The sequence below is a fragment of the Falco naumanni genome, chromosome 16 (assembly GCF_017639655.2).
Source record: "Falco naumanni isolate bFalNau1 chromosome 16, bFalNau1.pat, whole genome shotgun sequence".
Classification (NCBI taxonomy): Eukaryota; Metazoa; Chordata; class Aves; order Falconiformes; family Falconidae; genus Falco; species Falco naumanni.
Window position 1 is genome coordinate 2,598,170 of NC_054069.1, and position 23,393 is coordinate 2,621,562.

Below are 23,393 nucleotides of genomic sequence, written 5' to 3' on the forward strand. Positions count from 1 at the left end.
CTGCATCCTGCTCGGCTGGGCCCCCTCCAAATCAGGGCAGAGGGAGGCATGGGTGCCCCTCGCACCCCATTGCCTTGGCACGGCCCCCAACCCTTTGTTTTTTTAAATCCTTCAAAGGGTGATGGGACCAGAAAACAGCACCGGGGTGCCACAGCATCCCTCCCAGTGCAGGGACAGCCCTCTGGTGACACCAGGGGACACGGCACAAGGACAGAAAGCCTGGAAGATACAGTGCTGGGCGAGGAATGAGGTGGTCCTGCCCTGCAGCGAGCGCAGGGAGTGGTGCCCAGCACCCTGGGGTGCAACTGCCTCGGCCACATGCTGCAGCCCCTCTAGCAGCAGTGACCTGGGGGGGGTTGGTGGTGGTTAAGCCCCATCTCTTCGTGGGGCTGGGGACGAAGGGGGCCGTGTCCCCAGGGTCCGGCTCACCTTCAGGTTTTGAAACTCCTTCTCCTCCTCCTTGAGCACCTCGAGCTGCTTCAGCACCGAGTCCTGCTGAAACTCCCCCCGGTCCATCTAGGAAAGGATGCAGGTGGGTGTCAGCACCCGCTGCCCCCCCAGCCCGGGGCTGCCTGGCCCCACGCCACGTGGGGTGAGCCCCGCGCCTGCCACCATTCCCACTTCGAATTAAAGGATTTGCCCAGGGACACCCCAGCGGGGCAGTGTCGGAGGGCAGCAAAGCCATCCAATTCCCTGGGTTATTTTTTATGTTGTTTTGATGTTGTTTCCTCCCCCCACCCCCCCCGCCTCTTTTTAGGACTAAAAAGGCTGGGCTGATGTGGAAAATGAATTATTTACATCCACCGTGGTGAGTGTTGGGGCTGCACCCCACCTGCCCAGAACAAACCCCCCAAATCACCTTTTTTTTTTCCCCCTCCCATTTTTTTTTCCCTTGGTTGGCCTCCTTTCCTCCTCAGCTGAACTTGGCCACTAACATCTCAAAAATCTGAGCTCGGTTCTGGCGTTGCCACAATACTGTAATTAACGTGAAAGCCTCAATTTTATTTTCTACCCCCTCCCCCCTCCCCGTGATATTGGCTTGTCGCAAAAGCTTTGAGCCTTGGAGGCTTTGCCCACCCCAGGGGCTTGGGGGTCAGGAGGGGATGGACGGGCTGGAGAAACTCCTTTTGGTTTGATTTGACTTAAATTTTGCTCCCACTGCTCCTTCGCAGACCCCCGGAGGTGGATGCTGCCACCCCGACGTGCCGCCTTCGCCTTCCTTTGAAGGCTGACCACGTTTGGTGGCGGTGGGGAGGGGGAGAAAGACACATTAATTAGACCCTGGCTTTAATTACCCTTCCTTCAGCAAGGCAAGGCTGTGCAGAAGCATAATATCAACCAATTTCTCAGCTGCCTTTTTTTATCTTCTGCGCTATTGACTGCGCACAGCCAGCCTGGGTGCTGTGCCCTGGTGCTGGCATTGCAGCTGCCCCGGTCACGGCCCCAAAAAGCCCCCAAATCCCTTTTTATTGCCCAATTTCTCCTTTTTCCAATGGTAAGTGGTTGTGGAAATTCGCCCTGCAGCACTTTCTGTTCATCTCCTGCAAGCCTTTGATACGTCTATTAAATGCAATAAATTAAAGTACCTGAGTTTTCCTAGGGAAGAAAAAAGTGCCTGGAAGAGCCCTTGATTTACCAGGGTAAATCGAAGTGTCACCGAGGATTAAATTCGGTGCAGGGAAGAGCGGAGGGGTGTGGGGGGTTATTTTTATTCTGCCGGCCAGCCACGGTGACACCCTGAAGTGTCACTGCACTGGCATGGGATGGGCATGCAGGAAACCCATCGCAAAGGTTTTACAGGTCCTGGCTCAGAAAGAAAAGGCGAAACCAGTTCTCCTCGGCCGTGGCTGCTCCTCGGCGTGTGCGATGGAGGGGGGAGATGAGCCGGTGAGAACCAAAGTCCCAGCCCTGCCGGCGGCGCGACCTCCCTGGGATTAAACGTCGGCTTTGACGAGGTATTTTAAACCATTTCATGTGGCCTCTTTGAGGATGGCTGGCACAATCCAGGCACCGGGATGCTCCCCAAGCCCCGTGGGGGTCCCCAATTCCTACAATTCCCCCTGGATTTGGGGGGATGCAGTGAGCCCCTGCGCCGTCAGAGGGCACCGAGCCCCCGCGCAAGCCACGCGCGTGGTCCATAAAGCGCCATCGCATCCCTCCATCGCATCCCTCCGCTTCCAATTCCCCCATTACAGCAGCCGGTCATTAACGCCACCTTTATTAAAGTTTGCGTGGTGGCTTTAGCCCCGATGCAATCTCACGCCGTTAATTAGTGGGCGGCGGGATGCTCGTTAGCTTGCCTTCCTCTCTTTGCCATCGCTGGGTAAACACCAGCGAGCCAAGGAAAGTTAGTTAACTCTATTACCGATATTAACGAGCTTTATGAATGCAGAGGCAGTGGGGGAGCTGAGCTGAGGGGAGAGGGAAATAGATGAAAAAAAAGAGACCAGAAATGTCCAGGGCACAGCCACAAGCCACCAGCGTGCTTGCGGATGCTGGCACGGGATGCTCCAGCCTGTTTTTTCCGGAGCCATGGATTTTTCCAGCTGGGCTACAGCACCAATATGCTTTGGTCCCTCGGCCGCGTTGCTGCCATGCAGATGGCCGGCGATAAAGCCGCCTGTTGGAGCCACGTGCCCACCATTCCCCCTCCTGCCAGCCCCGCTGAATCCAAGCGCACGGCCTGATCCTGGGAATGTCATTCCAGGACTTAATCCCGCTTGGCAACTGCCAGGTGCCAGCAGCCTTTGCCACGGCGAGACCGGTGCGCACAGTTGGGCAGCGTGGCGTAAAGCCACCCCAGTTCCCCACGTCCAAACCTCACTGGTCCCTCCTGGATCAGTGTGGCTAAGGGATGCGATGAACCGTATCCCTGACCACCACCACTTCTTGCCTCAGTTTCCCCCACTGCAAAAGGCAGTGAGCCCCTTGACAGGATGAAGCATCACATTGGCTTTGCTGAGCTGGCTCCATCCACCGGGGCAGCGCATCCCTGCAAAGCAGAGTGACTTCTCAAGGTCACTCCAGGCAGGGAAATGGCACTTAAATTACGAAAACAGTGGCCAGCTCCGGCGCTGTGCCTCCTAACCCTCTGCCCGCTGGAGCGCTCCCTCATTTAACGCTGCCAAATGAAGCCGCTTTCAGCTGGGATGTCACATCCCACAGACCAGATATTAAATTCTTGGCTTTCGTTAGCCGAGACAATATGTTTTTTAAAACGCTGCCCCCTCCAGAGTGCCTGTCCTGGTCCCCGAGCATCCATCCAGACCTGGCAGGCGAGCCCCTCACCCCAGGCAAGGTGCCTCCCCCCACCTCGTCCCTTGTTTAATGATAATGTTTCCCGCTTGTTGGGTAATTGGCTGCCACTCAGCAGCACTTTGAAACTCCTGTGGGTCAAACCCTACCAGGGGCGAGGGATGTTGTTTAATAGATTCCCAAGATGGTGGCATCCTCTGCTCCCAGCGGGGACCAGCTGCCGGCGAGGAAACAAGCACACAAATAAAAAAAAAACCTGCTGGGATTTCCCAGCCAGCTGAGGGTTTATCACCTTCAAATGCCAGCCTAGCGATGCGAGCGCCCACCCACCCCCATGCTGCCCACCCCTGTGCCCCCCAGAGAAGCTGCATCACCCTGTCCCCCCCTACTCCCCCCAAATGTTGCTTTTGGATGGGCAAAGGTGGCGGTGGCGTGATGCCAGCCAGCCTGTGGGTTGTCCTGCCATCCTTCTCGCGTCCTTCTTCCTTTCTCCGGGATGTCCTGCCATCCTTCTCGCGTCCTTCTTCCTTTCTCCGGGATGTCCTGCCATCCTTCTCGCGTCCTTCTTCCTTTCTCCGGGATGTCCTGCCATCCTTCTCGCGTCCTTCTTCCTTTCTCCAGGATGTCCTGCCATCCTTCTCGCGTCCTTCTTCCTTTCTCCAGGATGTCCTGCCATCCTTCTCGCATCCTTCTTCCTTTCTCCAGGATGTCCTGCCATCCTTCTCGCATCCTTCTTCCTTTCTCCAGGATGTCCTGCCATCCTTCTCGCGTCCTTCTTCCTTTCTCCGGGATGTCCTGCCATCCTTCTCGCGTCCTTCTTCCTTTCTCCAGGATGTCCTGCCATCCTTCTCGCGTCCTTCTTCCTTTCTCCGGGATGTCCTGCCATCCTTCTCGCATCCTTCTTCCTTTCTCCAGGATGTCCTGCCATCCTTCTCGCGTCCTTCTTCCTTTCTCCGGGATGTCCTGCCATCCTTCTCGCATCCTTCTTCCTTTCTCCGGGATGTCCTGCCATCCTTCTCGCATCCTTCTTCCTTTCTCCAGGATGTCCTGCCATCCTTCTCGCATCCTTCTTCCTTTCTCCAGGATGTCCTGCCATCCTTCTCGCATCCTTCTTCCTTTCTTGTGAGCTCGCTGTGGTGGATGCCAGCTTCTCCGTGCTCGCACAGCGCCCGGCTCGATGCACCCCAGCACCCCTAAAGGTGTTACCTGCCTTCGGATTCCAGCTCCACCATCACCCCACAAAGCCAGAGCCGTGAAGGTCACCAACATTTTCACACTGATTTTTTTATGTGGTCTTCATCTCCTGGCTGGAGGAAGCATGGGCATGCTGGCTGGTGCTGTGCCCACGCCGGTACCCTGCCAGGGGCTTCTGGAAGGTGGTGGCTGTGCAGGAGGGACATGTCTGGAGCCTCTCGGGCCAGGATGGATGTCATGGAGGTGCCACTGGGCTCTGATCCAGACCTGGCACAGGGTAAGTGTCCCTGGGGTAGTGGAGATCAGCCTGCACCTCCAGCTCAGGGGTGGCTGGTGCCTCCCAGGGCTGCAGCGGCACTGGCTGCCGGCACTTGGAGCACTGCTCGGGGGGAAAGGCAGAGAAAATGATGCTGTGACAGCTGGGCTGTAGGTAGAAACGAGCCTCGCCCTGAATTTCACCTCTGCTTTTTGGGTTTTTCCTCTTCCGTGGGGATCCGAGCTGTGCTCCTGAGTGGAAAATGTGTCCGGTGTCGATCTGCGGGCTGTGAGCAAACTGGGAACATCCCTTGGAGCAGAGGAACAGGTTTCAAGATGGGGACAGGAAAGGTGAGCCAGGAAAAGATCACCAACCTGTCTGCTGGATGGGTTGTTCTGACTGTTCCACCCCAAATATAACTCGAAGGCGATGCCTGGGTCTGTGCGGCCACACTGGACCCTTCGGCTTGGGATGCTCTCGCCTGCTGGTCACTTTGGGATCGTCTATCAGGATTGCTCCTAATAGCGAGGATGGCTCCTTTAGGATCATCAGCCCCATTTCACAGATAAGGAACCTGAGGCACGGATCCCGTCCAGCCGGGAATACAACCCAGCCAGGGTACCAGGGGAGGTTATGCCACGTCGGAGCTGGTGATGCTCCTCAACCTCCTGATCACAGACCAGGTGCAGCCGAATTGGCGTGCCGATGCAATGCACCCTGGCAGGAGAGAGAAAGCTGCTGTTGTGATTTATTTCTTTCCAGAATGAGACCCTTCCAGTGGCTCTTTTGCCTCCAGCCACCGGCTGCTGTTCGCTTTCTGGCCCTGCGGGCTGGCAGCCTTTCCCCTGCCCGTAGGCAGTGCCTGGTGGAACAGCTAATGGAGGACTGGGGGGGGGGAGACGGCACTGAGACAATGTGAACATATGCAAATCAGACAGCATGACGTGTATCCTAAGGTGTTAATGAATTTATAGATGCATGAATAATTATTTGTGAAAAGCACGGAGAGCTGCGGAGGTCACAGATGGCTGGAGAATAACAAATGCAATAGCATTTGGGGAGGGGGCGGCGGGGGGAGAAGAGTCGTGCTGGCACTCTGCAGCCAGAAATACTCCGGCAGAGCAGAGACCCGGTGGGAAACCGAGGAGCAACGGCTCCATCCGCGGTGCCGAGGGTGGATCTTCATTCCTGGAGCCTGGCAGGAGCAGGTCGAGCCGTGCTGGACCGTGGGGGCTTGGCCGAGGGTCTGGGATGCAGAGGGGAAAGGCTGATGCGAAAGCATCACAGCAAGATGTGGAGCAGAGGGGAGCTGTTTGCAAGCGTGGCCTGCTTTTCGTTAACATCTGCATTAATGATTTCTTCGTGCGAGCACCCAGCATGTTAATGCAATTTGCAGTTGATATTAAAACTGCAAGGTGTTATGAACATTGCTGAGGGCAAAGGGGATCATTCCAGAGGACACCGTCGAGATTGAGCCCGGGCTGGAAGGATCACCAGAAGCTTAGGGAAGGCAGGTGAAGAAGCTGCAATAAAAGCTGGAAAATAAAAGCTGGAAATAACGCCGGTACGGGGAGGAGGGAGAGCAGGAGAGTCCTGGCGTGGGGTAGGGAGCAAGCGAGGGGTGCTGTGCGTTGCCTCCCTGCTCCTGCTGGGGAGGTCGCATCAGTGCTCACTAGCAAGGATGAGTTTTTTAAACTTGTTCCATCATTTCATTGACAAACTTGGAGTCTCTTATTAGGAATCTGTTTAGCATCCAAAGCTTGGGTCTTGAATGGCCAGAGGAAGATGCTCATACTGGCTGTTGGGAACAGCAAGGAGGAGGATGAGGGAGAGCGGGGGTCCCCGGGGCCTCCAAGGGGAGAAGAAACTGGGAAGTATTTACTGGGAATACCCTTGCCAAGGGCAGATGAGGATGGGGAGGCTCCGGTTCAGGCAGGGGAGAGGGCTTAGATGTCTTCTCCCTGCCAGGTAGGATGTCCCAGGCAGCACCCAGTCTGCCCAGCATCAGGGGCAGAGACCATGCACCATCTCTTCCAACCTCTCAAGCAGTGCTGATCCAATAACGTGATTTCCAACTGATGTATCTTCAGGAAAAGCACCTGGATTTGGCCAGGAGAGGGGGAAAATCACCTTCTGGGGACCAGAGTCCAGCAGCCAGGCTGCAACACTCTGTTGTGCTGTATCCAAAAGCGCTCGTCTTTGCCTACCCTACTTAAAATACTTAAATTTACTTAAATAGCCCCTCTATACCGTGCTCCAACCAAACCACCTCTCAGCAGTCTTGCTGATAAGCTAAAACACATGAGTTCTATAAACCTCTCCCCGTAAGGCATTTTTTTCTCCAGCTATCAAATAAATATTGCCATTTTTTTCTGCACCATTTCCATCCTGCCAGCATCCTTACTGAGATGTGCCCAGCAGAGCTCTGCGCTGCTCTGGTACCAGCCTCATCAAGGGCACACGCGGATGTGAAATAATCACCTTCTGGCTCCGGCAAATAACCTGAGCAAGTCCCCATGATGTCTTACAAGATCCTGGGCCTCACCTCCCACAACCATCCTCTTCATCGTTTATTCATCGGTGATGAATGTTCCCCGTAGGTCCCATCTGCTGAGGCTCGGGGCGGGCTTCCAGCTCGGTGGTTAAGGGCTTGAGTGGGATTCGGGCTGATCCCGGCCCCTCTTTGGGAGCTGGATCTGGGCTTGGTGCTGTTGATCGCTGTCCGTACGGATGGAGGTACAGGATCCTACGGAGAGGAAGCTCCTGGTTCCCTTCATCTCAGCAGATGGCTCCAAACCAGAATCCCAGCTGCCTCTGTCCTTTCACGGAGTGAAGCCTTGCAAAATCCCGCTGTGGATTTACAGACTCTGCAGGGCAAAACCGGGAACTCTTCTTGCACAGCAACCTCAGCGGTGCTGGGATAATGTGCCAGATCTCCATCTCCTCCTGCCTTCTCATCTCGAGGGTCCCTTGCTGTAAATGTGCACTGGCAGGCATCGATTCTGCCCACCCTACGATGCTCAGCCTTGCCTTTCCGCCGGTAATTCATCGAGCAGCTTTTGCAAGCGGGGCATACTGATGCTTGCAAGTGCTGCCCAAAAAACGGAGGATCAGGGCAGGCAAAACCCCACCCAGCAGCTTAGAAAGCTGCCTCTAGCCTCTTCAATCCTTCCTCCCTTTCCTTTCCTTTGCCATTTGCTCGGCTTCTATTTGTCACCCACGCCACCAGCAAGCGAATGCAAAAGCAAACTGGGGCTGAGAGGCGGAGAACAGCGGCGACACCAGCGAGGGGAGCAGCCTGCGGCCGGGCTGCAAGGATGCGGTGGGCTGAGGGGGAATTTCCTGGGATCTCCATCATCAGCCTCTTGCCCTGCCTGTGGCTCTTGGTCCCCTCAGGCAAGGGCAGTGGCCTTGGTGACACCTCGGGGGTCATTGCCGAGCCAGGTCCAGGCTGCCCCCACACCCCCAGCGTTAGCAATCCGCACCCAACTGCGTGCACCTGCATTATTTTTGCACGTATGACCCTCCCAAGTGTGTCCCGGAGAGCGCAGCTCTCGCTGGCTAATTAGCTCATTATTACAGCGTGCTCACCTATGGCGTATCTACCCGCAGTCTGCAGCTCTCTCCCCACGCGAGGTGGCAAATTTGTTTTGCCATTAGCCTGGCGGGCGGCTGGGCTACTGCAATAAACCTCTCCCGGTTCTCCCTCCTCATTAGCAAAGTTTCACTCCAGGAGCTTTTATGGCAGGAGAACGTGTATCTCAAGAGCAAGATTTCTGGAAGAGCATCGTTGCCTTGAGTGGGGATTACGGTGCTGAACTACATGTGCCTGGACTCGTTGCCGTCAAACACTTACATGGAGTAACGGCTTACGGGGAGTAGTAAATCCTTACCATCAGCTGCTTGATGGTCGGGTGCTCCTCCGCCTCCCTGCCCGAGGCCGGCTCCTTGTGCACGATCTCCACGCGGATATCGTTCTTGGCAGAAACCACACCTTTGAGATCTGGGCAAAGAGCGAGAAGGAGAAGGGGGGGTTAGTCCAAGGCGGTGGCGGAGCATCCTCAGGGACCCGACGGATTGCTGAGGACGTCTGGAAAACTCACCCCAGCTCAGCAAGGCCAGCTGGGAATTGCGGGAGCACTCCTGGCATGGCCATAAGGCACAGGCACGTGAAACCTCCACCTCTGGGGAGCTCAGATTTCTGGTTTAATTCCTTTGGGAGCTTGGGCAGCCCCCGCCGTACTCCTGGTGCTACTGACGGGGGCTGGCCGCAGCAGAACTGCTCAGGCAGGTGGGGGGCTCTGTGTCCAGACCATGGATGATGCTCAGGGAGCACGTGGAATACCGCTCCTGAGGGATGCACCAGCTCTCCCCCTGGCACCGGGAAGCCCCTGAGAAAAGCCTTCCCTAGGTTTGGGGTGAAGGTACATATGGAAAAGGCCAAGAAATGCACAAAGACAGAGCCAGGGCTGCGGGAACAACCGGATCATCCCTGGCTGCTGCTCCAGGCAGCCTGTTTTCACGCAGGGCAGAGAGAAACATTTCTGGAGAGACTCTCTGCCTCCCCTGAAGGTGTCAGGTGTGCTTTGAAGAAATCATTTTAGCAAAATTAAACCAAAGACGCCGAGCAGCAGGAGCAGAAACAGCCAAGATGAAAAGCAGAGATGGATGCAAATCTGAACAGCCGGATCTAAACATCTCACAGCTTTGAAGCTGGGCTCCAGCCGACGATGTGGCTCCAACCTCCCAGGACCCTTGCGGACCCGAAACCGCCCTGGACCGCTGGGTTCAGCCGCTCCACCTCCAGCTGCAGGAACCAGCAGCCCCTGCCAGGCCAGGATGGCACCAGCATGGGCTGGACCCCACGCAGGAGGAGCTGGGCATTTCATCTGTAAACCAAACGGAATCAGGTAACCGAGGCCGGCGTGAAGCTCCATCCTCAAATTCATCTATCTCAGCCTCCCATGCCTGATCCCTGCCGCCCTGCTGTCACCCACAGACGTGTCCAAGCCTCAGGGGGCAAGGCAAAGGGTTTCACTGTGAAGTTGCCACTGGTTTTTTTCGTTGTTTTTTTTTTTTTTTCCTGCTGGGACCATGTTCCTGGTGCTGGAACCTCCGTCTTTAATCACACAGGGAAGCTAATTACTGTCTTGCACATCCTCTCCCAGGAGTGTTCCCCCTTAAATAACTCTGGGCCGTTAAGTCACCGAAGGTACAACAACAGATGTGCAGTAAAGTCTGGTTGGTTTGTTTGTTTGTTTTTTCTTTTCCAGCTGCACCCAGCGCATTTTTTTGCTGCATCTCTCCAAAGCAAGGCCAGGAACTGCCGTCCCCATTAGTCAATGGCTGGTGGCTGGTTGTAGCCATGAGGAGGAGGTGTCTTCTCCGGAGTTACTGCGGGGTCACCTTGTCCCCTCCGCCGGGAGCCATCCCCACAGCCTGCCGGCAGGTTTTTGTTTGCAGGCTGTTGTTTTAAATGATGTAACACTGCTCTGGTTTGTCTTGGGAGAGGCATCTGTAGCCATCCTGGTAGGAAATGAGTCCCTCTCCTGATACCAAAGTGCTCTGCTGGTCCTACCCCTCCTGAGCTGATCTCTGGAATACCTCTGCTGATTTCACACCACTAACCGTGATGAAAGTCCTTTCCTCACCTTTCAGCCCGCTGTTTCTACCTTCCTAATGCTCACCTGCTGCTGGAGATATGGGTCACAGCATCCAGTTTGCATTAGCACCTGCAAAACAGGGATAAAAGCCCTTTGCCCTGGGACAGCCAAGCCCTCCCCTGCAGGGTTTTGCACCGACTATCGCTCGGGGGCTGGTTTAGCTGCTGCTGCTCCCCTCCGAAAACCAGGGGGGGACCTTATTTTGGCAGCTCCAAGTGGCTTTTAGAGCTATGCAATGGGGGACCAAATGGTGCCACCAGCACCCCCTGCTCCCTGCACCCAGGATTTGCCTCGTCGGCACCACAGCATCCCGCTCCTCACGGGCGGCAGCCCAAGCACCCAGCAAAGCATCTGTTACCAAGCCGGCATCCCCGGCTGGGTCTGGCTCTCCAGAAAAAGTTGAGCCATTCCTCCTCCTGTTTCACTTTGGGGAGGGCAGGGAGATCAGGGCAGGGATCTTTGCCGATCTCTTGGATGATCTCTTCCCACTCGCTTGCTCTGATCCGAAAGTGATGTAGCAAAGAAGCCTTGTGGGAAGCACAGGGAGCTGTGCTCTGGTCCAGGGATGCTGAGGACCTCTCCCCAGGGCATGGCACTGCAGGAGGAGCCAAGGAACAGCAGCGGTGCAGCGAGCGCGCTGGGAAGATGCCCAGACCCAGCAGCTCGTTGCATACAGGACACCAAAGTCTTTCCGAGTGGGACAGCACTGGAAACGCAGCGGAGGAAAGGGACCCCAAGCACTGCCTTGCCTCCCTCTTCCCACTACCCTCTTCCCAATCCACACGCTCCCAGCCCTGGCGAGGAAAACGCCTCTTCTTCCCGATTCCTGGGAATCCAAGGGATAAATCACACAAGACACTTGGGTGGGGTTGTCCCCTCCTGGAAGGACAAGCCCTGGTTTTTCCCCAAAAAGCTGCCGAACCCCTACATGCTTCCAGCTTGTGAGGGACCCTCCAAGCCGGCACGTGCACCACATCTTCGACCTGTTGTCACAGCATTAGCGTTAAATCCCAGGTCCTGTAAAGAACCCTGCACCATCTGGTGACATCAAATTAGAGGAAGATAATGAAGCACATGCTCTTCCCGGCTCCGAGTGATGCAGCGTGGGGAAAGCACGGCCGATTACGTCCGACCATGGACACGGTGACACGGTTTGGTCCTGGCTTTCTTCAGGTGCTCAAGTCGTTCATCGTTGCTGAATGGTCTCTGCAACGTCAAACTGGCCTGGTCTGGGGTCCTGTCCATCAGCAATCCTTCCCCAAAAAGCAAGATGAATGACTGCCCTCCATTTAGTTCATTAATACTTGCTAATGAAGGCTGCAAGAGTTCAGAAAAAACGGGATAAACCAGGGAGAGGCATCGTTATCACTCCTAAAATGAAACACATTTCTGCCATGGGAGGCCGTGCGTTAATACCCAAATCCAGGAGGAGCCTGGTGCCTGATTGCTTTGCAAACGATCAAGAGGAGGGAAAATAAAAAGGAAAGAAAAACAACTGGGTTTTCTGGCACACACACACACAGAGCTTGGCATCCCAGCATCCGTACCACCCGTCTCCCAAGCTGGGAGCATCGTCGAGTAGCTCCTCTACTCCCCCGTGGCCTGGGATGCTCCAGACAATCACACTCTTCTCTCTCCTGGTTTGATGCCTTTTCATTTAGTCAACAATCCTCCTTTAATTTCCTGGTGTCTTTTTTAATGAGGCAACACGATGCCACACTGTTTACTCCTCCTCCTCCTCTACCTGTGTCTCTAATGACGCTTTAACTTGTATTCCCACCACGGCCAGGCTTCAAAACCCCACACGTTCCATGTAAATCCCCTCAGCTGGCTGTATTTTCCCCACTAGGAAATACGCGTTTTTATGTCGAGAAAAATGGAATGAGAACAGAAGCTGAACAGAGCGCAAACGGAGGAGGGTTTTTAAGCACCGACGTGGCGTGGTGAGGAAGCTTCTCCCTCTGGGAGCTCAGGATTTCTCCAGGGCAGGGAGGAAGAGCAGGTCCCTTTGCAATCCCTTTGCCCCTAGGATGCTCTAGCATGGAGCAGCGTTTACCCTGGCACGTTTTCCCACGCGCTCCGAAATCCTCTCCTCCCACGGGGCTGCCGTTTGCTGAGCATTCGGTAGACCAAGACGAGGAGCAGATTGTGCCGGTGCCATGTCAGTAAATGCAGCTTCTAATTTCTTTGTGACCCACGCTATTTTCTCCCCCCTCCCTGCCTCAGCAAGGTTTTAACCCCAGCCCTGCCTGAAAGGATGCAGCGGGGTCGGGGGAGACACTTACTCCTCTGGGAGCGGGCGCAGCAGAAGGCGACGATGGTGGCCATCAACACCAGGAACGCCACGCCGGCCCCCACGGCCACTCCGATGATCACCGCCATCGGCACCGACTCTGCAAGAGGAAAGAGAGGGAGCATGAAGCCGGGATGAAGGTCAGGGAGGTGGCTTTTCCCCAAGGGACCCACCCCTGGCGACTGGAAAGCGGCTCGGTGATGAGCCTGGGGAGGGTTTTGGGGCCAAATGGACCTCCTTCCCCACTCCCTCGTCCCTGCGTGGGTGACACCGGCGTGGGCTGCTGCTGCGTGCCGCAGTCTGTGCAAGCCCCCATCTCTCTGTGCCTCAGTTTCCCCTGGGAGGGAGAGAAGAGGGAGCCAGAAGAGCAGGTTAACAACTGCGCCCTGCGGGTTAATGAATGAATCTCTCTACAGGATGAAAAGCGCAAAAGAAAACGGTGTGTTAATACTATTAAGAAAGAGAAATGGCACCAGGGCAGGATGGGAGAGAGGTTGGAGCTGGAACAGAGGGATGGAGTCGGGCACCGAGCCCACCTGCCGGAGGCGGTAGCTCAGCTGTCTTAGCAGATGCTGTTAAGTATATATGGATGAATTAACCCAAGGGCCATCATTCACAGCCTCTGCCTGTTTTATATCCCAGTGGCCTGCCTTCTCCCTTGGCTTATCAACTCTGTCCTTGCTCCTCCAAGCCCTGAGGGTGCTACAAGGGCTGGGACAGGAGGGACGGCCCCTGCCGGGGATGAGCAGAGGCCAGGCAGCTGTGGTGGGCGAGGGCTGCGGGGGGGGGGGGATGTGTAGGCAGGGGGCTGCGGGAGGCAGCCCCGGGGGAGCAGAGCCTGCCACAGAGCAGGGGTTACGTGCTTGCATCCTTCTGCCTACAATAACTTTGCAGTTGGGTTCCCGGCGGGGATTTCAGACCACGGCTCAGCCAGCAAAGCTGATATATTTGCGCAGATCCAGGCAGCAGCTTGCGAGGTGTGGGGAGGGTGGAATACGAAATCACATTTATGGTGAGAGGGTCAGATTTACAGCCCAAGAGCCTTGTTATCTCCCTGCTCAGTTCCTCCAGTCCCTCAGAGCACAGCTCCTACTTAACGGCGAGAGTTGGGTCGGTGCCTGCTCTCTGGGTTATTGCCCGGCAGCGACAGGCAGCGCTCCCGCTCGCAGGACATCAAAGCCGTGGGTACCACAAACTGCTTATGTTGGCTGGGATGATAAACCGCATCCCCAAGACTCTCTCCCCAAAAGCAGCAGATAACCATAGGTCCCCATTCCTGCTCTTCCTAGCCACCCCAAAGGCTCTTGTGAAGCCACAGCGAGCCAGAAGAGGGGTAACCCTGTCCAAGCTGGGTGAGCGTGTCCTCACCGCTTTCCTGGACACCTCTGACACGTGTTTTCTCCTCTGGATCCCTGGCTTGCAAATGGACGGGATAAACTTTGGGAAAAAACGGATGCAGAGAGGTGGTCCTCTTTCCTCTTTGTCCCCACAGCTGGGGGATGTGAGTGCTGCTGGACCACGGGGACACGTGGGTGACCCAGCTGCGAAGCAAAGCTCAGCAGCCTCAGGGCTGCTACTTGACCGGGTGATAAAGAAATCATTTCTCATTGTCCACTGGCTGGTTTTGACTGCAAATGTCATCCTGGACCTGGGATCACAGATCCTGCCTGTGCCTTTCAGCCTTCCTAAAGGGCACACATCCTTACTGGTGGGACTGGGGGAGTTATAATTCCATCAGCATCTTCCCCATGTAGTCAGCAAAGGGTTTCTTCACCGTTATCTAATCCCAGCTGGCACAGGGGAGTTATAAAGCCACTTCATGCTACCCTTTAGCGGTGGCCATGGGGCATCATCGGTCCTGAGCCCTACTCTGAGAACTGCAGGGTGATCAGAAAAAGGTGCTGGTTGAGTTCAGCTTCTTCCACTCACGCTTGATCTAAAAAGAGCCTTTAATCTTCCCCGCTTAGCTTGTTGTTTCAAGTGATTCGGTTAGTGGTTTATGCTGATGCTTTTCGGTTTCCAGCTTCCTCATGCATTTTCTGCTGGGGTTTGCTAGTCCCTTGATGCGTCACTTGTCACCCAAGCTAGGCCACCGGTGACGTGACTCATGTGGCACCGAGCAGACCGCAAAACCTGCCGAGCGCGCTAATTCCCCTGGGGTCTCTAATGAAAAGTCAAGTCCCACATGCCCCGCAGCCTCGAGCCGGAGCTCAGGTCGCAGATGCTGGAGCTGGTTCGGGCTGCACCAAGGAGCTCATCCTGAAACCAGCATCCTCCAGCACAACAGCTGAGCCCCAGCAGGAAGAAACTGGGATTTTCTTCTCTGGATGTCTTGAGGCCACCTGCTAGGCAGCACTCCTGCCAATGGGGTAACTCATCGTGGGATTTTTTTTCAGCTCTCCCGGGGGAATGTGGAGCAAAAGGGTGAGAAGACAGGAGCCTGGAGTCCCTGGGAGTGCTTACTGGCTTACTGGAGGAGCGGGATCCGCAATGCAGAACTCAGCAAGAAGCAGGTAGTGATGGTGGTGAAGATGATGGAGAATCATGCAGGGAATGGGGTGGGGGAAGTGCCGGGGGCTCTCCTGGGCTGAAGAGAAAGCTAACAGCAAAAGGGCAGTGACAGGAACCAGCGGCTGGGATGGTGAAACTGCATCCTGAAGGCAAGGGCGAGCTGAGGAGGAGCAGTTTGCTGGCTACGTGCTCCCCCACGCACCCTGCTCTGGTGCAGCGGACAAGGAAGGCACAAGGGCAGCACATCCCACAGCATCTGCCCAAAAATCCATTCAGCCCTGCTCTGGCTGCAGTGGATGCTGGCTAGCACTCTCCCAAGATGCTGAGACAAGCTGATGTCTGCAAATAACCCTGGAAAAACCTGTGTTCTCCCTCTTTTCTGCCTCGTAAGAGCACTTCAGTGGTCCCTTTCGCGGCACTTTGAAGCGCGGCGGTGGCGTGTCATCCCCCTCTCGGTGGCTGGGGAGCTGGGGCACAGAAAGGCGGTGTTGGTTTGCAGAGCGGGTCGGTGGCAGAGCGGAGACAGGAGCGCTCCAGCTTCCCAGCCCCTGTCCCCATCCCTGCCCTGCAGCTTTCCTACGCCCCTTCTGCCCTGCCCTGCCTGCCCTGCCCTGCCGGAATGCTGCGGGCCAGGATAAGGACGCCGGGTCCTCAGGTGTGGTAATGGCTGGGGACAATTCACATTCACCGTCAGCTCATGATTTCCATACCTGCTTGAATACCAGCTCCTGATTTCATTTCCGTACCTGTTTGAAAATAAAGCAAGTGTCCACAGCCTTGCACAGCCCAAGCGCACATGTCAGCCTTCCTGAGCACTCAGCCCTCTGCTCCGAGCGCAGGGATGCCCCCGTGAAGGGGACGTCCTCTGCCACCTACGGCATCCTCAGCCACCCTGTGGCGTCCCCCTGTCCAAGGCAGGGATGTCCCCTCGCATCACCTAGCCAGGGATGCTCAGATCTGAGATGCGGAGCCGGCTGCGGACTTGGATGCTGTGTTGCCGGCTCCGACCCGGCTCGGCTGCCCGGCCACCCTCTGCCGGGACCCAGGGCTTGCTGCTGAGTGCTCCCGCTGACTGGCAGACGACCTGGAAAAACCACTGGCTCTGTTTGCATTGGAAGAAGCCCAAGGCTAATTTTAAGGGGTTCATTTAGCTCTGATTTAATCTGGACGGCAGCCTTGCCTATAAATCACGGCCTAATGAGAACAATCCACCTGCCTGCCCTGGCATTTAATAAAATAGAAGGGAACTGGAGTTCCTCCAGGAGCTAAGCGTTGCTCACAAAGGCCATCTCCCTCCCCTGCTATGGAGAGCCCTAAGAGTGGAAATCCCCTGGCCAGACCCTGAGAATTTCTTGAGGTGCCTTGGAGGCTGGGTGGGCAAGCCCAGCCCTGCAAAACACGTGCTGCTGTAGTGGCCGGTGGCCGGGATGGAGGGTTGCCACCAGCCCAAACGCCTTCCTCCTGCTCAACCCCATCACTGCAGAGCAGCGGGGTCTGGTAGGAGCAGCTGGTCCTGTTTCTCCAAGGCTACAAATAATCCTCCAGCCTGTGGCAGTGGCATCACCTTGTGCTGTGGGACAAGGAGTGGAGGGTGCAGGATCGGCCCGTGCCCTCCAACTTCAGCAGGACAGGCAAAATTGGGCAATACCGTCTCAAGCAGAGACTTGGCAGGGCTTGTCCCACCTCCTGACCCTCTGGCAGGTACCCTAAGGATGCAACCCTACAGCTAGCACGGCTGGAGCACTTTCACCATCCTTCCTATTTTCCTCTTTGACATCCCAAGGGCTTTTCCGAGCACCTCCTGCCTCTCACAGCATCTCCCCGCTCTTACAGCCCGGCCAGCTGCTAATTCCCGCTGCTCAACAGCCCCCACCGGCTCCGCGGGGATGCCCACCTTGCTCTTTGAGCCGGATGATCTCCGTGTCGGAGCCGAAGCTGTTCCAGGCGGTGCAGTTATAAATGGTTTGGAAATCAGCCCGGACGATGTTGCTGATGGTCAGCGTGGAGATGACACCCTCATCCGTGCTGACGGTCTCCACCGTGTAGCGCCCGGAGGTCCCAGACTCCAGGACGTTCTCCTTCCAGGACCAAGCCTGCCAAGCAAGAGAGGGGTCAGCCTGGGGCAGGTTTGCCCACCGTAGGGCACCCTAAAGGTGTACAAGGCGCCCACCGTTTCCCACGGGATGCTACTCACAATTCGGTCTGGCGGCGGGGTGCTGCGGATGAAGCACTTGATCTGCCCTTTCTGGCCGTGCAGGGCGTGCTGCGTCTGGGTGCTGGAGATGATGGGTGGCCCTGCAAGAGAGAGGAGAGGGCTGCTGGCACCTGGCACGGCTGGCTGCCATGCGAGGCTCTGGCGGTGCTGGGGAGGCTGTTAGCAGAGCTGTGGAGGGACGTCGGGGTTCCTCTTTGAGGGGAGGGATGGAGCAGCATTCCCTCACCTCCTCTGATGCAGAAGGACGCAGAGCAGGGGCTTTGCTTTAAGGCTCTGCTGGTTTTCTGCCCCCACAAAGCACCAGGGTGTCCCCATCTCTCCTCTCCCATCCCTGGCACTAGATGGTGACCGCATCATCCTGTGGAAACCTCCCTGGTGAACCTGGCCTCTGAGAAGGGCTTTTTGCTCCAGAAGCAAAGCAAGAACCCAACACACCTGGTCTTCTTCTGTGCTCTCCCAGATTTGCTAAATCACCATTACACTAATTGCTCCCAGGAGCTTAACGAAGCAGTAGGAGGGCAGAAAGAGGCACTGACAAGCAGCTGCTACCCACAAGCCACAATCAGTGACCTGCAACCAGCCTGCCCAATGTGGTGGAGAAATTTCTGTTGGAAAAACCTTGGGAGCCCATCAGCTGGGCTCTCCTGCACCATTTGGATGGCAAAAGGAGCCCAGCCTGGCTGGGAAAGGCTCTCCCTGAGCAGTACGAGGCCAAATGTATCAGCTGAGGGACTTGTGAAGGGAAATGTCCCTGTCCTGCCTTGGTGGACCATCCTGAAGACAAGGATGGGAGAAAAGGGGTTGGAGGGGAGAGCTTGGTGGGATCCCTGTACCCCCAGTTCTTCCAAGAGCCCTGCAGGAGCGATCTCCCGCTAGAGGAGAGGATCACCCCAAGGGAGCAGCACAAGAGCTGGGATCCTAATTGCTGTTTAGTAGCCTCCTTAATTAAAGCAGATTTGCATTTCTATGAGTGGCTTGTTGCTAGCAGAAAAGAAAACAGCAACAAGCTGAGCTGCAGGCAGGCAGCGGGATGCAGGGAGAGGGAGGAGGCAGGGGCCGGCAAAGCCCCCCTGCCCCAGCTCGGCTATTTTGGATGTTCACTCTGGGTCGTCACTTGGTTTTGAGTTTGTCACTGGGTTTGTCAGAAAATACAGCCTTGTCATCACCCCCACCCATGCACACGTGTCCAGAGGGATCTGCAAACGCGCTGCAACCATCATCAGGCTCCGCGCTGGCCGTGCAACGTGTGAGAGCTGCAAGGAGTCGCTACGAGAGGCCACGATACCACTGGGGACAACCTCAGCTGGGACTGGAGCCCAGGTCCCTGGGAGGGTGGGAGTGGGAGAGCTTGCTGTGCTCATCCTTTCCCACATCTAACCATCCTTTGTGGGTTTGAGAATATTTTCCCATTCGCCGCCCCTGCCCCTGCAGCTTAAAGGATGTGTTCCTTTAAGGAAAGTCTCAAGGATTTGGGGTGAAGTGGGGAGAAGCAGATTCACCTGGATGTTCCCTGACTGACTCTCCTCCAAACCACTCATTTATGAATTTGCAGAATGCACCAAAATGTACCGAAATGCCACCGTTTTCACTCTGTGCATTCACACAGGGAGTCGCCTATCGAAATGATCCCAGTCACAGCTCCCTGCAGCAAACCTTCACGCTCCCCAACCACTTGCCACCATGACAGAGCCCTGTCCTTCCTTCCCGATGGTGTTCCGAGGGGAGATGCATGAAAAAGCAGCTCAGCGAAGCACTGACCAGACATATGGGTCTGGCAGCGCAGGAAATTACTGCGGAAAGTGAGCCGCCGTCAAAATTGTGCGTAAAGGAGAAGGTCAGGGCTTGTTTTGGTGTAATGGTCATAGCTGCACATGGGTGGAAAACGTCGTGCCCCTTTTTATCGGAAAAAGACAAAAAAAGTAGACACGTTGTTGTGGTTTGCTGTCCAAACGCTCTTCCAGATGTTCTAGGCACGCTCCCAAGGTGTGCGTCCTCATTTATCCATCGCTGAAAGCCCATCTTGCACACGCGCTGGCCATGGTCTTGGGGGAGTCCGGCTGATTCCTGGCTTTGCTTCCTTTCAGGAGGATGCAGGCAGCACCTGGCCTTCGTGAACATGCCCGAGGTGGCAACGTCAGCTAGCCTTGGCCTCGGCTCCCCACGCCTGCTGCAAGACCAGAACCCTGCCAACAGCCAAGTGGGATGGGCAGATGGCCCTGGACATGGGATGTGGCTTTTTCCTTCCGGATGGGACATGTGATGGGGACCTATTTGGTCTCGTCATCCTCCAAGAGTGGCCCAAGTCATGCAGGATGAGCATCGCAGCTCACGTGCTGGGTGATCATCCTGCTCGCCTGCCCTGCCCACTGATGAACCCAAAGCCAACAGAGGCAAGAGCAGTGATGGGATCCATAGGCCAGGCTTAAATAACAATAATAATAATAATAAAAAAAGCCATCTTCTTTCTATTTCAAGGGTTGTATGTTACTTATAAATTCTGGAAGCACTCCAAGACTGGGTGACGCTAGAGAAAAATGGCTTAATAATCATTAAAAGGATCATTTTTCCCAAGGCGAGTGGATTTTAAATGGCACAAATGCCAACGGCTTTGGGGTTTATTATTGCTGTAGGAGTTCAGAGTCGAAGGCTTATCATCATGATAATAGCATATGACTAAAGACCATTTGTGAGATGAACATGCCCAGAAATAATAGCATGAAGTTGCAGCCTCTTCACATTTGGGGCCGGCGTTTGATTCTCCACCAGGCTCTGGCTCCTTATGAAAGCTGCCAATCTCCGGCTTGGCGTTCAGCGCTAAGTGTGAGACAGCCCACAGGCAGGAAAAAGGCTTTAAACAATGTTGCTATGGATATAAATGATGGAGCTATTGGTTGCGGTTATTTTTAGCGCTCCGGTGCCAATTTATTTGTGCGGTCCTGGCGGCTCACACAAAAGAGAAGGCAGCTCGCTGACTTTGGGAGCCTTGGAGGAATGAAAGGATGGCCTCGGCTTCTCCAGCCTGCTGAACCTTTCCTCCCCACGTTGGCAATGGCTTGGCAGGAGAGTTTGGTTTAACTCCTTCCTTCCTGTAGAAGCTGGTTGGTGCTGCCTGGTATGGTGAGGGACCACCCCGAGGTGGTGGGGACACGCTCGGTGAAGCCCCCAGTGTCTGCAGCATGAGCTGAAGGGCCACCACCACGTGCTCCTGACTGGCAGGTCGGTCCCTGCTCCACTCCCAGCTCTCCAGCAGGCTTGGCTTGCTTGTTAGAGTGAATCCCAGGCAAACGAAAGCCTGAACAGAATTGTCCAGCCCTTCTAACAAAACTTTTCTTGCAGAGCAAGGGGTGGTCCCTGCTCAGCAGCCCCTGCCGAGCCCGGATGGTGCATGGGGAGAGCACGTCGCAGGCAATCCTGCTGGGAAGGTCATCTTGGGATGCTTCTCCTGCCGGGCTGGGAGCTGTAACCAGGCTTGTGTGCAGTCAGGAGCATCCGGAGGCTTTGGCTCGTGCAGGGGCTGTAAATCCAACTGCTGCTGATTTATGATGGCACCAACAGTTCCTCGCTGCCTTCTTGCCGCTGCTGCTCTGGCCCTGCCAAACGCTGCTCGTTTGCATAATCCTCCTTCCCATTAACCAGACTCTGAATCATATCTGCTGCCTTTCAGGCTGGTGGCCCCGTGCTCCGGCACAGGGACGGGCTGCTCTCTGCAGGCACAGACCTGGCTGGCAAGGCTGCTGGCGGGGAGGGCAGGAGGATGCTCTCCCACCCCAGCATCTTGCTTCCATGATTTCAGACAGTTGGGAGAGTGGATGGGCTCTACAGGCGGGATTGCAGCTCATACTGGCTTGCATGAAGACCCCTGCGTTGGGGTGTCCGTCTTGGTGGGATGGATCAGCCCCTCTGAAGCCCACGTGCGCTGATCACAGCCTGTGCAGCCAGCCCAGAAAAGACACTTCTAAACACCTAATTTTACTGTGACGAATCCCAGCCCACGGAGAAAGGCACCTGGTAATACCAAGACAATTGTATCACCCTCTGGATTTAAAATCACTTGAAAATATGAAGCGTTCAACTTCCCTCTCAAATTACAGTAGAAAAGACTTTCAGCAGAATTCATTAGCTGGATTAGATACACCACGCTGTGCTCCGGAGCTGGGGAGCTGGTCCAGCTGCAGGATGGGCTCCAAGCCCTGGTGCTCAGCAGTTGTTGGACCCAGGGATGCTGTTCTGGGGCTTGCCCGCCTTGGCTCTCCTAGCTTGGAGGGTCAGGAGACCACCTCGACGGAGGTGTGGGATTCTCCCTTGGTGTAGGGTCCAGCTCCCGTGCTGGCTCGTCCCAGCGTTGCTACCTTGGAGTTGCACCAAACCGCAGCAGTGGAGCCCCCCAGGCAGCAGCACATCCTAGTGGGATGGGATGCAGCAGGCAGCCGGCTCCCGGGAGATGCTCAAAAGCTGAGCAGCGAACCTCAGGGCACGGATTTCGTGTGCTCCCCCATCAGCTCTGCGAGGTGAAAAGCTCAGCGGTGTGAGCTGCAAAGCTCCGGAGAGCAACTTTTCCGTGTGCACGCTCCGAACGGCCCCCAGCCTGCCGAGTGCTTTGCTCTCTGCTCAAGGCAGCCGCGTGCCTGGTAGGTGTCAGGAAAGGAGCAGGTTCTTTGTTTGTGCTAATTTGTTGCTTTGTTTTCCACCAGCCAGTTTAATTGTAATTAAAACCCAGCAGCTGCCAGGGAAGGAGCGTGCAGGCTCCGAGGAGCTGAGCTGAAGTCAAGGGAGCGGTTGGTTTTCAGTCCCCTGCTGCGTTGCCCTTGGCTTCCCTTCCTGGCGGTACAGAATTGTAGAACAGTTTGGGTTGGAAGGGACATTTAAAGGTCACCTAGTCCAAGCCCCCGGCGATGAACAGGGCCATCTTCAACTAGATCAGGTTGCTCAGAGCCCCATCCAACCTGACCTTGAATGTTTCCAGGGATGGGGCATCTACCCACCTGCATTATCTTCATTTATAATTAACGCTTGCTGCCACCTGTGTTGTTTCCCTGCTCGTTTCCTCCTTTTTGTGACAGCGAGGGGACACTGAAGCCTGCCACAGTTTGTCATGCAGGTGAGAGACAATGCAAAATTCATACTCTGTTTACACTATCTGCAGTCCACCTGGCTCTTTCCCTTCCGTGTTGAGGCTGAGAGTTGTTACCAGCTGCTGCGGGGTCCTGGCCAGGTCATCATTAAATTCCAGGGCTCCGGAGTGCTTCCCAGCTCCTGAGCTTGGGTGTGGGGCTGGGCCACATCCTGACACCGTGCTGGGTGAGCCCCCAGCAGCCATGGAGGAGCTATATAGCCCTGCTGCCTCTCACAGGTATCCTCACATGGGCTCTGAAAGAGCGATTAGGCTGCTGCTTTCGGATCCAGGCTCAATTCCCAGCTCTCTGGCTGTACAACAGAGACAACAGTGCTCTCCAACCTTGCAAGCGTTTTGCAAGATAAATCTATTAAAGATTTAAAGACGCCAGCTCCCAACCACTCAACAAACCCCTGTTGATAATAAGGAACCACGCGGGTCTTAGATAATGTTGGGTTGGTCTTTTTTTGCTTTTAACCCATGCATCTCTAGGCAAATGAGTGCAAAATCCAATTTACTCCTATTGCCTGCAGGGCAGGACCCTCCCTGCTCCAGCTGTGGGTGGGATTTGCTCTGAAAGCAAATATCCGAGGAGATATTTCGGCAGCGTGAGGTGTCAGAGCAACGGGAGTAAAGCAATGCGACGGCAGGACAGAAGAGCGATAGGAAAGCGAGAGGTACCGTTGACGGTGAGCGTCACCTCCCGTTCCCCCGCACCGACTCGCGGCACCACGGCTCGGCACACGTATTTCCCAGCATCTTCCTGGCGGACAGATTTCAGGGTCAGCTTGTTCTCATTGCTCAGGACCTGGAAAAGAGGAGGGGGTTGCTTTCAGGGTGGGGGGGTGATGAGAGGCTGAACAAGAGACACGTGTTACAAGCTCCAGAGCAAC

At 55.6% G+C, this 23,393-nt stretch overlaps 1 protein-coding gene across 2 annotated transcripts in view; it reads right to left on the bottom strand.

The window, feature by feature from the left end:
• The window catches only part of KIRREL3 (kirre like nephrin family adhesion molecule 3), a 341,828-nt gene that overhangs the window by 1,803 nt on the left and 316,632 nt on the right, over positions 1-23,393 (bottom strand). The window contains exons 10-16 of one of the 2 annotated variants that reach the window (XM_040616225.1): positions 23,182-23,308; positions 17,367-17,467; positions 17,067-17,265; positions 15,883-15,918; positions 12,654-12,761; positions 8,599-8,708; positions 430-516 (exon numbers count right to left, since the gene is read on the bottom strand). In XM_040616225.1, the coding sequence (XP_040472159.1) occupies positions 430-516; positions 8,599-8,708; positions 12,654-12,761; positions 15,883-15,918; positions 17,067-17,265; positions 17,367-17,467; positions 23,182-23,308 (768 nt within the window). The remainder of the gene's footprint in view (positions 1-429; positions 517-8,598; positions 8,709-12,653; positions 12,762-15,882; positions 15,919-17,066; positions 17,266-17,366; positions 17,468-23,181; positions 23,309-23,393) is intronic. The other variant, XM_040616226.1, reaches the window with a different exon arrangement.